At 44.5% G+C, this 16,283-nt stretch overlaps 2 protein-coding genes across 7 annotated transcripts; one reads left to right on the plus strand and one right to left on the minus strand.

Annotated features, from left to right (window-relative positions):
• Positions 1-1,275: 1,275 nt before the first annotated feature.
• ZIC5 (Zic family member 5) lies at positions 1,276-6,023 on the minus strand. Its single transcript, XM_040421988.1, has 2 exons — positions 4,904-6,023; positions 1,276-1,709 (listed from the first exon to the last, which is right to left on the minus strand). Exons 1-2 carry the CDS (start codon positions 6,021-6,023, stop codon positions 1,276-1,278), a joined length of 1,554 nt encoding a protein of 517 aa, XP_040277922.1.
• A 6,737-nt stretch (positions 6,024-12,760) lies between these two features.
• ZIC2 (Zic family member 2) lies at positions 12,761-15,303 on the plus strand. Of its 6 annotated transcripts, none has more exons than XM_040421992.1 (4): positions 12,761-12,962; positions 13,035-13,886; positions 14,814-14,977; positions 15,094-15,303. In XM_040421992.1, the coding sequence occupies exons 1-4, from the start codon at positions 12,761-12,763 to the stop codon at positions 15,301-15,303; spliced, it is 1,428 nt and encodes a 475-aa protein (XP_040277926.1). The 6 variants fall into 6 exon arrangements, with proteins under 6 accessions (XP_040277926.1, XP_040277924.1, XP_040277925.1 ...); XM_040421990.1 differs by having other exon boundaries at positions 12,761-12,959; positions 13,023-13,886; XM_040421991.1 differs by having other exon boundaries at positions 12,761-12,959; positions 13,026-13,886.
• Positions 15,304-16,283: the final 980 nt, after the last annotated feature.

Consider the following 16,283-nt stretch of genomic DNA (forward strand, 5'->3'; position numbering starts at 1 on the left):
GGAATATTGGAGTGATGTCCGTTTTTCCTTTTTATATTGTGGGTAAGTGCCTATTCCCATTGGACGCGCACCCATTCATTTAGATTTGTCTGTGCTACAATTTTTCTTATTTATTTTTATTTATATATATATATATATATATATATATATATATATATATATATATATATATATATACTTATATAGAGTGAGGATAGATAAGACAGATATGTGGATAGATTAGATATAATATACTTATATAGAGAGAGATGATAGATAGATAGATAGATATAGTTATAATATATATATATATATATATATATATATATATATATATATATATATATATATATATATATATATATATATATATACATACTTATACTTATATAGAGAGAATAAAGATAGCGAAATAGATACTGTAGAAAGCTAGACAGACAGACACTATGTATGTGATATATATACCCCAGGTCATGATTTATCTTGTGTATGCTTCTGTTATGATTATATAATTTAATGCACCATTTAATACAATGTAATTAGTTCCTCTCATTTCCATTACAGTTTGTAATTATAAAGACTGTTCGGAGCCTCATGAAATAAGATGAAGTAACGCTTTCTCTTCTTTCCTTTTCTTCCCATTATGATTTGGGAAGCACAGTAGCACTATATTAGGTTTAGGGGTTTTAAATCTGATGTTGATTACTACATTAAATGCACACCAGATCAGATTCACTTCGTCAACACAAGAAGCTGCCATTGGTACCTTTTTACAATAATAAATAACTTACAAATTGGAAAAAAAAAATATCTCTTTCAAGTCAGAATAGAAAACAGGTTCTCACAGGTCGTTGTTTGTAAAAGGAGAGGGATCTACCTCTGACATCTGTTTATCGGGCAATGGACCTGTAAAGGGGCAGCTCAACCATGCTTCCAGCCTTAGTACATAGCACGTTCCAGTTCAGCAAGTGCTGGCCTACCATGGAGGCGCCATTGTGAGCCTGATCAGACAGAAGCCTCCAGTGTGAGTACTGGTGAGAGGCACATGAGGCAGTACAGAAATCCAGCCTGCATTGCATTGGCAGTGAGCGAGAAACTGTTTATCCTTCCTGGCATCGCCGGGCATTTATCCCAGAAGCACATCCAGTTTGTTGAGGATGCCACTTTGTTGTTAAACTCACCAAGCTTTCAAGTGAATGAGGACCTTATGGTCTTCTAGCAAATAAATATTGGGAGATGGCGAAAAGCAGTGGTCCATCTGTCAGGACTGGAATAGGCAGCACTCGGGTGACCTTCCTACCGAATAGTCCTCTCCGAGTTCCTGTAAGGGTCTTCCTCTTCAGAATCGGTGGATTCTGCATTACTGGAAGGGGTGTGCAAGTTATTAGGGGCCCCGCTGGCTTGACAGACGTACCACTCATTGAGGTTGGTGACCTGAGGGGATAGGTTGGCAGTGCGCCCCCTGACTTGGTCCTGAGTAGGGGACAGGGCCTCGTCGATTGGAGTAGCTACAGCAGAGTAGCCCAGGGAGGGGGACCCTGGGGGGGACTTGCAGTGGATCTTCATGTGCTTTCTCAGGGAGCTGGGGTGCGTGTAGGACTTGTCGCAGCCTCGGACTTTACAGTAGTAGGGCTTGTCGCTGGTGTGCACGTGAGAGTGCTTCTTCCTGTCACTGCTGTTGGCAAACTTCCTGTCGCAACCATCAAATTCGCACTTAAATGGTTTTTCCCCTATAGAAAGTGAAACAATAAGAGTGAGCAGATAGATGGATGTATTAGAACCAGACGTGTGCCTACAGAAGTCCTAGAGAGACCTGTATCTGCCTGCTGTAAGACATCTCTAATAGCTTCCCATACTGGTGAAGAGCAGCCTGCGGGTGGGTTATCTGCCGCCCCTTGGAATCCCTATACCATCTCATTGCCAATGACAGGCCTAATAGACTGGCATGTAATTTGGACTGCAATATCATGCCTCATAGCCACCCTACATGTAATGAGTAAAGCCCATGCAGTGGATTATCTTATGTCTGGGTGTGACAGGGGCAGAGAGGTAGAAGTGCTGCATTATTCCTCCAGAAAGCATACCTACACAGCCTGGCCTAGACGGACTGTACCCCAGCAGGCAGGGAATGGTGAGCCGTGGCTGCCCCCTACACGTCACTTACCATCACGTCTTCCATCAGACCCCCTAGTGACAGGGCTAAAATACTACTGATCTGTCCTGCTACATTCCTTACCATGCCACCATTCTCATGTCAATCACTGGCACACCGCCCGCTGTGCCATCTTCTGCACACCACAACCACATCAGTCAGCTAGGCTTCTCCTGCTAGGGATAGCACTTTACTAAATAAAATGCTCAGAGTCAGTGCTAGACACCTTCTGATGGTCCGGCTTTTCAGTACTCCGGCACTTCACAATGAGCCTATGTAGCAAGCATACTGTAAGTGTATAGATCATATGCCACCAATAATCCGCAGCTTCAGTCCCAGTTTGGCCAGTATCACCACATCATTTCTGCGGCTAGCAGATCTTCATGTCTGCCATTAATATGTCATCACCTTTACCACTAATATATCCTCGGTGATCCCACTCACGCATATACAGTCCTGGCAATTTCCTCTGCCTCAGCCGCTGAAACCTAGCCAGAAGACATCAATTATCTCCCGAAACTTCTGCCATCGTCAGTCCTTAGGACTCCACTCACAGATCAACACTGACAGATCATCAAAACCGAGCCCCTATTGTTCACCCATATGTAGTGCCCTTCTGAAATGTATGTACCTGTCCAGCTCTCATTACAATCTCTGGTACCAGCTACTCATAAGGTATACTATTGCATACCAAAACTGCAATCTCTGAGACAGCTCTCAGCATCACACCTAATAATAAAAAACATCTTCAGAAGTCCCAGATCCATCTTTGCATGACCACCCCCTCCTTTTTGTATTGCACCACAAGTCACAGCTTTATGGACTGCACCAGCATCATATCAACACTGCACCCCCAAATATCTAAAATACAAAACCCTCCCTTTAAGGAATACACCAGCCACTTGCGATATAAGGAGAGAGGATCCTTAGATGCCTTTACCATTTTTATTAAATCTGTTTTGCTACACGTAATCCCGTGGCCGGTCATACACTTTAATACTCATGAATTCAGATCAGGCAAGGCTAGCTGACCATGTTCTCAGTTTATTTAATTGATTACGATATGTGAATGATATATGTGACTGGTACTTACATATAGTCAAGACTCATGAAGATTATATATTTATTTATTTATTTTTATTTATTTATTTTCACATCATCATGTTAGCAATAATAAATGTTGATTCCTAATTTCTTTTAGTAATTTCATTTTGTCTTCCCCAATCTATAAAAAAAAAAAAAAAACTCCTTATCTATCTATCCATCTATCATCTATCCTGTAAACTATAATCCTAACATCAAGCAGACATTTGTATCTAACTCCCCCTCACTACATTGTGCTCACCAGAAGCGCCCTTAAAAATCTAATATCTTTCAGAAAAGTTCCCAGGACTCTGATCCTTTCATGTGTCTCCAGCTACAGGACTCAGGCACCTCCTGCTGTATTACCCACGTAATATATCATCACTCTGATTTCACCCATACATTGTCATCTCTCAGGTTATGCTCAATAATATAAAATAAGGCAGGACTACTGATATCTTTTCGTTTGCCACAGAAAATTCTACAGCGAGAAGAAGCCTGTTAAAAATGCATTACAGTCTGTCATTTCCTTTACATAAGTCCAATTGGAAAAATCACAGCATTAAAAAAAAAAAGTCTCAGTAAAAAAAAAAAAATAGTCTCAGTAAAAAAAAAAAAATAGTCTCAGTAATGTTTTGTGCCCCCCATTATATCACTACCACTATCTTGAAGAGTTTATTACTATTCGTGCAGTGTTGAAAGGACTGTGTGTGTGGGGGGAAGGGGAGTGAGAATTACTGCTACCTCCATTTTGTATTTTGGCAAGGCCTCACTGTTTGGATTTCTTAAGTCCTACTTTTCAACGGAAGTCATGTTTGCTATGTAGTCAAAATGGGCTGGTTCTATACAAACCTACACATCTACACTGAATGTATAAAAAAAAGAGACCTAAAATGCAGTTTGACTGAACGATTGATGGAAGTTGGGCCTCAGCCCAGGGGTGCAGAGCAGTGAGTGGTAATAGTAGACGATGACTATAGGGGATCTCTAATCTCCTGTGTGGAAATGGAAGGTGTGAAGTGTCTTTTAGTTGCAGAGCCCTCGGAGTGGACAGTGCATGAGTTGCAGCTGTTGACCATCAGTTGTGCAAGAGGTGATGACCTGAAGCTCTCATTGATCTCGTGCACTCATTAACATGGGGCACTTGGGTTCCCTCCTGTATTGGTTTACAATGTGTAGTTATTGACTATTGTGTCTACAAGCTCCACGTCATCCTGGAAAGTTTGTTCTTGTTTTGGCATAAAAAAAAAAAAAGATGTGGGAGCCAAGGGGATTTAACTCCTTTTACTCCGGCACACATTAGTGCTGCAGGAGCACGTGGTGGGTGCCAATCTGCCAGGAAATGTGTACTTAATCTAAGTGTGGGTTAGTGCCTTTGATTGTCAGTGGCCAGTTAAGTGTGGGTTAGTGCCATTGATTGTCAGTGGCCAGTTAAGTGTGGGTTAGTGCCTTTGATTGTCAGTGGCCAGTACAGGTATTTCAGTAGCAGTTGCCCTCGGGTGCTTTTGTTTGCCTCCTCACTGTGACCCTCCACACCAGATCTGTAGTAGTGCAGATACTAAATACTGGTGTGGAGCAGCTAGCACTGATGGTGAGCACAGACTGCTGCAACCACTTAGTTCTGTGCAGTCACATGGCTGAGGACGCGTGCAGAACTACAAGAAAGGAAGGAAAGAGTGATGCACCCACCTGTATGAGTTCTTTTGTGGATTTTCAAGTTCTCGGAGCGGGCAAAGACCTTGCCACATCCAGGGAAAGGGCACGGGAAGGGCTTCTCCCCTGTGTGCACTCTGATGTGGTTGACCAGTTTGTATTTGGCTTTGAATGGCTTCCCTTCCCTAGGACATTCCTCCCAGAAACAGACGTGACTGCTCTGCTCGGGTCCCCCGACGTGCTCCACCGTGACATGGTTCACCAGCTCATGCATGGTGCTGAAAGTTTTCGAGCATGTTTTTTTGGAGGTCTGGTCTTGATCGATCCACTTGCAGATGAGCTCTTGTTTGATGGGCTGCCTCATGTACCTCAAGAACGCCCCTGCAGCGGCTGGGTGGGCGGCTGCAGCAGCAGCTAGGTTGACATTTAAGTTCATAGAGTTGTAGCTATGGATGGAGGAGGCAGCATAGTGCTCGGGTCTGAAGGGCTCAGGTCTTCCGTAAAGTTCTCCGGCCAAGCCAAGTCGCATCTGACCATTGAGAGGGTGGTGGACTCCTGGGGTTGCCTGTTCGTGAATGCCAGAGAAGAGATGGTGGCTTGCCCCTTCAGAGTGTCCATAGGTACCAGTGGAGGAAATGAACATGCTATGCGGGTGGTGGTGGTGGTGATGATGGGGGGAGTTGGTGGCCGGGTGCTGCTCGCCTAACATGGCAGAAGTGGACAGCTCCCTCCTGAGGATAAAGTCCCTGCTGCTAGTGTAGCCAGTGTGGGAATGAGCCACGGGGTAAGTGACTGTAGCCGGCGAACCAAACGCAGCTGCTGTCTGGGCTTCAGGATGAGCTGGCATATGCTGTGAGGGACTAAGTTTCAGAGCACTAGCTTGGGCCATGTGCTCGGGTCCGAATGGAGTCAGGGCAACTCCAGGGTCACTCCCCAACTCCCCAGGGTGGATGTGGGCAGGGTGGGAGTGAGCTTGATGACTCCCCAACCCCGGGAAGCCTGTCATAGTCTGATGAGGATGGGCTTGAGCCGCTGCCAAATCCGCTAACCTCAGAGTCTGACTCCTCTTGCTCAAAGGGGGCTCCATCACTACACAATCACGTCCATCCACACTCACTGGTGTTATTTTTCCCCCTCTACCATCCTTCAAAAACATGGGTAGATTAAGCGTTCTTTAACTTCTTTTGTCTGGCTCCCAACTCTGCCTATTCCTTTCCCTACTCTGTCCTCCAGCGATTGGCAGAAAGCGCAGCATTGGAGGCGCACAGTGGGGGCATATAGTTTAGCAATGGCACAGCCAGGATTGGACGGGTTGCCAGGATTGGCAGGAGGCCCGGTCGTGTGATTGGCTGGCTGTCAGGCCGCCGCTCAGCAGGGATCCGCCCCCATGCTCTCAGCCTGCATTCCACTTCTCAAACTTCCACTTGAACAAAGTTTTCCTGAACCCTGAGTCTGGAGCCGAGCCAGGAGTAGTACGGCGTGGAGCACGGGTCATCTGCCCTAATGTCTACCCCAAAGTTATTTACTGGACACCACAGGCTGGCAATGCCAACCTCTGATCTCTCCACCGTCCAACAAGGGCACCTCACACAGATTTATACCAAGAAAGTAAATGTAGAGAAGACACCTGTATTTGTTATGCCTAGCACACCCACCACTACGTTTCTCTATCTATCTATCTTTAGTATTATCTCTATCAATCATTTTATCTATGTTTCTGCCTATGGTCTAGTTAGATAGCTGTCTGTATATTATCTACCTGTCTTTAGACTACTAATATTATATTTTGCACATTTTTTACTGCTTTTTCCATGCTTGGAGGGGGGGGGGGGTCATACGAGGTGATGAGATTATCTTTACACTATCTTCTGATATAACAGGTGTACTTTACAGTTATGGTGAGAGCGAGATCTTTCTAGAAAAAGAGTAAAATCAGAGAGGTATTTCGAGTCATCCGTAGATCTGTAACCATACACACGATCTTTCCTAATAATGCAGATATGGCAATGAAAGGAGCCTAAATATCAGCAGATGACAGACAGTAGTAGCTTCACATTGTGTACAGGTAAAAGAAATCTGCTGTTTAGCAGACAATTGCCCCATAGATGAATATGCACATATCGGTGGTTGGTGGGCATTTCTGCGCTAGTACTGTAGGGTTTTCCGACACAGTTGTAGGTAATAAAATAAGAAAGTGTAAATATTCAACACCGTTTGTGGATGACACAGAAATGTTAGGTAAAAACAGTCTATTAATTATTGTTGAATTTATTAGCTTCTATAAGCTAATGAAGCCCAATATGACCTCCTTCACACCAGATATTTTATAGTATCTATAGAAAGAGTGTGTATGTATATATATATATATATATATATATATATATATATATATATATATATAGTGCTATTTATTCTTCTCACTGTTACATATATTTTTTAGTACAGCTTTAGGTATTCCATTCTTCCCGCACAGCATTTTTCTTTACTGTCTTTCTCATTGCTCTTTATTTAATTACTGAAAATTTAACAGCTTCATTTGTAATGGAAAACTTGTAAAACTAAATGATTGAATGGGGTTGAGCGCCGGGTCTGGCTCACGCCTTCTTGTACACCTCTCGTTAAACTCAGCATGTCGGGGGTCTGTCATCGATTTATTTGTCTTTGTTCCAATAAATGTGATCAGCTTCTGTTTATAGGGGGATAAAACGTCATTTAGTCTTTTTTACTCTGTATAATCTAGTGTCAGACCCTTGATACAATATTTCTACAATACAATGTCAACTTGCAATTTTAATGTCTTATGTTGTGTATATTATTATTAATATCTATATTTTGGGGATTCTGGTTGGGATACACACAGTAAACCATCGTTCAAGGTTCCAGAGACTATAATGTGGGGAGGTGGGGAATCTGGAGATGTGAAGTATATTGACCTGGGGTAAGCCAGAAGCTGTCATTATCAGTATATGGATGCCGATTCATTTTTATGCAGTTTTGAAACAAAAACCCAAGGATAGATTAAAAAGAAAAAGGAAGTAGTACCTGTCCTTCACTTTCTCTTCCTCTATGATCCATTTTTTATTTTGGCTTTAAAAATTGCATGAAAACAACTTGCAGGCGTGGCAGCACATTTGTTGTAAGGGCAGAAGTAACTTCTATTGGCAGATATACACTGTCTCTCATCATTCTATATTTTATCAATAACTACCCAGAAACAATTCCTGGTGTCCCTATATCCCCTCCATGTATGCATGAGAAGCTGCCATCCCTTGATGGCACAGGGGCCTAAATACCCTACTACCCTGTATCAATAGGTCACTAGAGGTATCAATCTGTGTAATTAACGTAAACGGGAGCCTAATGTGATACAATCCATTACAACAATAAATCCTCCTGACAGAAAACGCATTGCACATCAACAACATAGAGCATCCAGTGAAAACACTAATCAAATCCTAAAATCACGGTAGACCGAGCACAACAACAAAAACGCTATTCCAGTACCGCCTGACACAATGTGCAGTATTATTACGTCCTGTGGCAGTATTATTTCTTATCACCAGAGTCATCCTCTTGTAAAGATGTAGCAGGCACTGACAAGTTGACGGGTTTACGTGGAGCAGCAATATGGGCGACATATGTCCTGTCATTCCTGAATGACAGAATAAATTGTCCCTCCCTGGTCTTGGACCCAGCAGTGCATGTGCCAGCCACCCGAGCCACCTAGAAAACGCTGCCCAGGCTCATATGTGAACATGGTGTCCTTGTGGAGGAAGAGGAAAAGTATTTTAATGATGGCAACAATCATAATAAAGTAGGAGGGGGGGGGGTTATAATGCGACAATTTAATAAGTGACATAAAAGACATCAGCAGCATTTGGGTGGCCCTGCTCCCCTTTCCTGCAGATCCATGACTGTGGCAGCAGTGCCAGCCTGGGCTGCCTTCTGCCCTTTAAAAACAGTCTCTTAAAACATTACAGTTTTGGCGGAGACTTTCACGAGTTCCTCTTTTCATTTCCAGCCTGGTGAGGTCCTGTACTGCGGGGCTACGGCTCATCATATGTGGTCTCCCGGCGGTCAGAGGGGCGCCCTAAGGTCAGCACAATCAAAGGCACCATGTAACCCAATATGCTGCGGATGGCCATGCTGGCATGCTGAGCCCCTGCCACAGACACTGCTGCGGCCTGCTCTTCCTTTCATCTCCAGTCTACAACACAATGTATTCCATATGGCCAAAATGTGTTTTTTTTTTATAATACATTCATTTCCTAGTAGATCATCCAGAAACTGGTTGTTATATAATACAATATTTCACAATTATTTTATTCATTTAACAGTGAATATAACCTACATTAAAAAGTCAATTTCAATTAATATCCAACACACACATGTGGCTGCTTTATATAGCAACAGTGTGCCTACTACTACTACTCCTATACTACTACTACTAATAATAATAATAAGTAATAATACTTTGCTGCACATTTAGGATAGGCAGAAATTAGAAGTACACACACAGCAGAGGTGAGTTAATCACTACTAGCAGATATTGCAATGGTGACAGAAAAACGGCACAATCTTTACCCATTTATTAGACCCGATCGCGATCTCGATCTGCAGATCTCCTATTAAAAACTTGGGGAAAACTCAATCCTGTGAAGTGACCGCTCGGCTCTCTACACAGAATAGCTTACGTCCCTGGCATTTGCTGTACAAATGATCGCAGCCGCTGTTTTCTTCCCTTTTCACCCTGTGACATGGGGGAAAGGGGGTTTTGTGGTTTGAGGAGAAATAAAGCACTTCTTTAGAGGGACGGCAGAAGTGACTTTGAACTTGGATCAGTCCTGTGTTTCCTGCAGAGAGAGTAACACTGCAGCCCTCACAGAAAAGCAGAATGCCAGCAGCCTGCGGGGTCTCTGTGCAATTTAGGAATTCTCCCCAAACTTTATCTCTCTAGCCTCCTGAAGCTGCACACACTGCACCATATAGCGGGCGATGTGGGAAACTGGCAGCAAAGGAAGAAAATCTGAAAGGTAAGCACTGAGCATGGCAAGGAATTTCCATGCCACAGGGCTATACAATCCCATACCCAGCACATATAGCCATTATCCTCCCAGCACCTATAGTTATGATCAGCCAGCACCTATAGTTATGATCAGCCCGCACCTATAAGCTCAGCACCTATAGCTATGATCAGCCAGCATCTATAGGCTCAGCACCTATAGCTATGATCAGCCAGCACCTATAAGCTCAGCACCTATAGTTATGATCAGCCAGCACATATAAGCTCAGCACCTATAGCTATGATCAGCCAGCACCTATAGTTATAATCACTCCAGCACCTATAGTTATGATCAACCAGCACCTATAGTTATAATCACTCCAGCACCTATAGTTATGATCAGCCAGCAGCTATAGCTATGATCAGCCAGAACCTATAGTTATGATCAGTTCAGCACCTATAGCTATGATTAGCCAGCACCTATAGCTATGATCAGCCAGAACCTATAGTTATGATCAGTTCAGCACCTATACGCTCAGCACCTATAGCTATGATTAGCCAGCACCTATGAGATGATATCTGTACGGGTAAATGATGCATGGTCTGGTCAGACTCTGGTGGATTTCACAATTGACCTTTGGGAGGTGCACAAAGGACTGAGCGGGTTTGGGCATAGATGGCGTGAAAAGCGCCTGGCACTGCCCGAGGAAGAAATACCGCTCCCGGCTGCCCTGTTCCTAGCTGGCATTCATAGACAGACTTGGAAATGGGTTTTGTGCCTCATGCTCTGAAAACAAACAGTAATTAGCAAGACAAGCCTATTATTGTGCCCTGGTGTACTGAGCAATGTGTACTTAAAACCCCAGTGTATATTGTCTCCTACAGCAGGCGTGACTGCCCAATACAGTCATTTTGTGGGTGTCTAGACTTGACCCCTTCTTCGCATAAATTGGGGTAGGTGGGGTCCATCATTTACAGTCATCCAGATATTTATTTGGGTATAGAGAAGATTAAAGGCAGCTATCAAAAACCTAATTTGAAAACAGAGCTGCCAGTCCTCATTTTGCCCCTGTACACTGAGACCTGGGGTGCGACTTGTTCCCCTCCTGGGATCTCTACAAATGATTCATCACCACCACCAAACATGCCAATGCAGTGGTGCACATTTACATACACCCCCAGGCATCCTCATCGCCAAGCAACTGTAGATGAATTGATAGATAGATAGATAGATAGATAGATAGATAGATAGATAGATAGATAGATAGATAGATATGATATACATAGATAGATACTGTAGATAGATAAACAGATAGATATGAGATAGATATTTAGATAGATAAATACTGTAGATAGATACTGTAGATAGGTAGATACTGTATATAGATAAATACCGTAGATAAATAGATAGACAGATACATATTATATGAATAGATAGATATGCAGACAGTTACCAATAGTAGATAGGTAAAATTTGTTCATAGTTATTTATTATTTTAATATATAAAAGATACCTACCTTCGAATAGATAGATATTAACTCATTAGATACCAAGTATAAATAGATATGTATGTTTATAGGTAGATACATTTTATACATTCATACAATAAATACCATCAATTAGATCGATGAATAAGACAAACCATATACATGTAATATCTAGATAGATTCCAAGTATAGATGAAATATGTATGTTCAGATTTAATTATATTTTGATACAATAAATACATCGATCGATGGTAGATAGATAGATACTGTAGATAGATATTGTAGATAGAGAGATAGATAGATAGATAGATAGATAGATAGATACAGTAGATAGAGATAAATACAATACACAAGTAACACGCATCCATGTTGATAGATAGAAGTGGGTCTCTCTGTCACATTTGGTGGATACATAATATAATAGCAGTAATTGTACCTATGAGCAGGTAAGTGTCGGCTGTGTGTTCTGGTGTATATGGAATCTATAGGTTCTAGCCCAGACTGTAATAAAAGGACATGGGGCTGGTCGGCTATGCTTATAATAGTGCTGCCAGACAGTGACAACATGAACACACGAAGACCAGCCAGTATTAGCACACTGATATGACCCTGGATGATGGAGACTCTGCTATGGATTTGGGATTTTACAAGGCGACGCCATAACAGGACCACAAGTCAGCTACCAGAGGGGGGCAAGAAAGCGTCTCCCCAACAGATCCCGGTATGGGGCTCCCGGGGTGGGCGCGCCTGCCAGGGGCGAGCTGTATACCTGATTGGCAGGAGAACTGGGAAGTGCTCCAAGCATGTCTAAGTCTGTGCAGCCAATGGGCAGGCTGACAGAGCCCAGCCAGGCAGCTGTTAAAGGGGGCGTTCACGGCAGGCCAGTCAGAGAGAGGTGGGCTTGTGATAAGGGCGACGGGGAAATGCACTGAAAACAAAACCTCGAGCGCTGACCACGTCCACTGACCGGACGAGCAGCGCCAACTACAGCTCCGGGAAGGAGCCGGGCTCGGAGCACCGCGTCATGTGCCGCCGCCACGCTCAGCGCACTGCTCTGCTCTCCTCCACCTCCCCCTTACCGAGCTTCCTCCTCCCCTCACTCCCCCTCCTCCCTCCACCCAGAGCTGCAACTTAAAGAAAGAAGACGAGAAAGAGGAGCATCTGCCGCCCGAGCCTTCATCTGGGGGCAATCTGAGCCAAGTTCCCCAACTGAGCGGCGCAGAGAGCGGAGGAGGAGGGAGAGCTGGATGCAGGGGATGATCACATTCTGGAGGAGGACTCTTCTGATGCGGGAGGTGTAGTGACTACACCAGGATCCAGGGAGGCTCCCCTCTATTATTGCTCTTCTACTTGTGCTACTTCTCTGCTCCATTAGATCACAGGACACCCTTCTAATAAGAGCCATGCTGCTGGACGCCGGCCCTCAGTTCCCGGCCCTGGGAGTGGGCACGTTCGCGCGGCACCACCACCATCATCACCACCATCACGCTGCGGTAGCGGCGGCGGCGGCTGCGGCTGCGGAGATGCAGGAGCGGGAGTTGAGTCTGGCGCAGAACAGCTTTGTGGAGCCGGCGCACATGGGCGCATTCAAGCTCAACCCCGGCGGGGGCTCCGGGGGAAGCGGCGGCGGCGGCGGTGGAGGGGTATCTGGGTCCGGGGGCGCAGGAGGCAGCGGACCCCATGATTTGTCCCCCCCGGGGCAGAGCTCGGCTTTCACCTCTCAGGCTGGCTACCCCGCATCCGCCCTTGCTCCACACGCAGCCTACACGGGCGCAGCGTTTAACAGTCCCCGGGACTTCTTATTCCGAGGACGAGGCTTTGCAGAAGGGGCTACAGCTGCAGGAGGGGGGCAGCATAGCTTGTTTGGCCCCCCAGCAGGTAGCCTTCATCACCACCCCCATCACCACCAGCTACCGCATGGAGAGCACCCGCAGGGTCACCTGCTTTTCCCCGGCATCCATGAACAGCACGCTGCAGCCTCCCAAAACGCACTTGGCGGACAGATGAGGCTGGGGCTGCCCGGCGAGGTGTTCGGCAGAACAGAGCAGTACCGACAGGTGTCCAGCCCCCGAGGAGACCCCTACACCGCTGCCCAGCTCCACAACCAGTACGGCCCGATGAACATGGGAATGAACATGGCAGCCCACCACCACCATCATCACCACCACCACCCTGGGGCTTTCTTCAGGTACATGAGGCAGCAGTGCATCAAGCAGGAGCTTATCTGCAAGTGGGTAGACCCCGAGCAGCTCAGCAACCCCAAGAAAAGCTGCAATAAGACTTTTAGCACCATGCATGAGCTGGTCACCCATGTGTCAGTGGAGCATGTGGGGGGACCCGAGCAGAGCAACCATATCTGCTTCTGGGAGGAATGCACCAGGGAGGGGAAGCCGTTCAAAGCCAAATACAAACTGGTCAACCACATCAGAGTGCACACAGGGGAGAAGCCCTTCCCGTGCCCCTTCCCTGGATGTGGCAAGGTCTTTGCCCGCTCCGAGAACCTAAAAATCCACAAAAGAACTCATACAGGTAGGTGCACTCATAGATCTGTAGGTGCACTAGAGCTGATGACTCCATGATGCTGGGGCTGGATGGCTGCAGTAATGTCCATCGATCCTTGATATGTTTATGGCTGTGTATAAAACTTACACGTGAATTAATCCCATAGTATAATAGGGGCAGAACAGTGTAAAATCGTACAATATAGGATTACTTTTTATTATTTGTGTTTTTTTTTGTTTGTTATAATTATCTCTCTTTTTAATATCACATCTGGAAAAGGATACGAATATTTTTATAAGTCATGCCTAAACATGTCTTTATTATTATTATTATTATTATTATAATTATTATATAACACTAACGATGATAATTAATACTGGTGGATGGTTTTAGTGTTTGTAAATATTTGCGATAGGAGATATTCACCAGATGTGTGAAGATTGGTGGTAGGTGCTAGACGAGGTTTAGCAAGGTTTAGGAAGAAGGGCATTTCTTTCCTCTGAAAGTCGGAATTAAACTCCTATCTGAGCAGATGTCGTTTAAAAACCATTTAAGTGCTAATGGAATTTAATGTTAAGTGGATTCCCTCCAAATGGAGGATATTTGAGCGATCACACCTCTAAATTGCTCCAAACAGCATAACATTTGGATATGCAGTGACTGGGGGAAGGGGGGAGGCTGTGAAAATCCAATGGATGCATTTGAATGTCTCTACCCGTTTGCAAGCTGCTTGTTTACCCCACCTGGGAACCGCAGCAGAACAATCTCCTCCTGAGCGGTTTGCAAATGAATCCGCAATTAGCATCTATTTCCAAACTGCTGGGAGGGTCTCTCCCCCACTGCCAGAGGAAATGATTTGTGAAGAAGGATTTTCTTCTTGAAAAATAAAATTAATAAAGTCCGAGAAATATTAAAACGAATCTATAACGTTTTTATTTATTTTTTCTTCTTCAGGAGAGAAGCCGTTCCAATGTGAATTTGAAGGCTGCGACAGGAGATTTGCTAACAGCAGCGACAGAAAGAAACACATGCATGTCCACACCTCCGACAAACCATATCTGTGCAAGATGTGCGACAAGTCGTATACTCACCCCAGCTCCTTACGGAAGCACATGAAGGTAAGGCCTACATCTTCCAGAATACGTGTATGGAGATGAAGGAATCCAACTGGGGCTGCTCCCTCCAGATAAAACCACATGTCACCTACAGCTTTTCCTTTTCCTTTTCTTCACAGGTGCACGAATCTTCTCCCCAAGGGTCCGAGTCCTCACCTGCCGCCAGCTCCGGCTATGAATCCTCCACCCCCCCAGGTTTGGTGTCCCCCAACACTGAGACACAAAGTACCAACTTGTCCCCAGCCACAGCAGTCGTATCTGGAGTGCACAGTGTAACCAGTGGGGCAGGGGGGCCCCTCTCCTCAAATTTCAACGAGTGGTATGTGTAGGAGCCCTGGCTGGAGGCCACCAGAGACGATGTAGGGTCTCCCTATCTGCTGTGTGTGGACTTTTGTAGAGAAGACGCACAGTTGGGATGAAACGCTGCACAGTTCTGCAAACCAAGCATGAAGAGAGAAGCTAACAGAATCTATTTATTCCCCCCAATATTTACCCCAAAGAGCAAGTGATTCTACTCTGCAGCCCCTCTTTTATGTATATAGCAAACCCTCCATTCAGAGGGGACAGGACGTTTATTAACGGTTGTACAGATATCCAGCTGCAGGACAAGTGCTGGACTTTATCTTGACTCCTCCATTGATGTAAGGTGAAGGAAGAGTTGATTTTATTCTATTTTATTTCCTTTTGTATTGTGCTCTTTGTATTGTGTCCTTTTTTTATTTTTCTAAAGGAAACCTGATTGTATATTTCCATGCAACTAGGCTGGGAAATAATAAAACTCCGTGCCAAAGTCTTCACTCAGTTCTTCAGGCTCTCGGACACAGGCTCGTGAATGTCACTTTATGTCATGTGTGATGGTGTTCGTGCTTTTCCAAGTTCCATTCGTTGCTTTCCTGTATGAAGGACGGTGGCGACTACAGGTCGTGCGGCCTGCATCTCTTCCCTGTACATAGCCCCCCGCAATATTTATCCCTTTGTAATTAAATTATGCTATTACTTGCTACAGAGGAGCACTATTTATAAAGGATGGTTCTTAATTATAAATATGTAAAATTGTGAGCAGAAATTGTTCATATTTTTTTTTTCCTTATTTAAAGTGGTTTCATCATTTCTGTGCCCTGTTTTTTTTTTTTTTTGTTTTTTTTTTTTGTTTGAGAGTAATGCATACAGACCTATAATAAATTGTGTTGAAACTGCATAAGGCAATTGTCTTTCTGATCTTAGCAGCAAATATTCTTCAGATGAGGGGGAGAAATAAAGGTTGACTAATATATACAGTTCTGAAACATCTGCCTCTTGTGTATGTATC

The sequence above is a fragment of the Bufo bufo genome, chromosome 3 (genome assembly GCF_905171765.1).
Source record: "Bufo bufo chromosome 3, aBufBuf1.1, whole genome shotgun sequence".
NCBI lineage: Eukaryota > Metazoa > Chordata > Amphibia > Anura > Bufonidae > Bufo > Bufo bufo.

What these genes read in the sequence shown, in the direction of transcription:
- ZIC5 (XM_040421988.1), bottom strand. Translation starts at nt 6,023, where the DNA reads ATGTTTTTGAAGGATGGTAGAGGGGGAAAAATAACACCAGTGAGTGTG. An exon ending in CCACAAAAGAACTCATACAG is followed by an intron (nt 1,710 to 4,903) that starts GTGGGTGCATCA and finishes CACTTTCTATAG; the next exon opens with GGGAAAAACCATTTAAGTGC.
- ZIC2 (XM_040421989.1), top strand. Translation starts at nt 12,761, where the DNA reads ATGCTGCTGGACGCCGGCCCTCAGTTCCCGGCCCTGGGAGTGGGCACG. An exon ending in CCACAAAAGAACTCATACAG is followed by an intron (nt 13,887 to 14,813) that starts GTAGGTGCACTC and finishes TTTCTTCTTCAG; the next exon opens with GAGAGAAGCCGTTCCAATGT. An exon ending in CCTTACGGAAGCACATGAAG is followed by an intron (nt 14,978 to 15,093) that starts GTAAGGCCTACA and finishes TTTTCTTCACAG; the next exon opens with GTGCACGAATCTTCTCCCCA.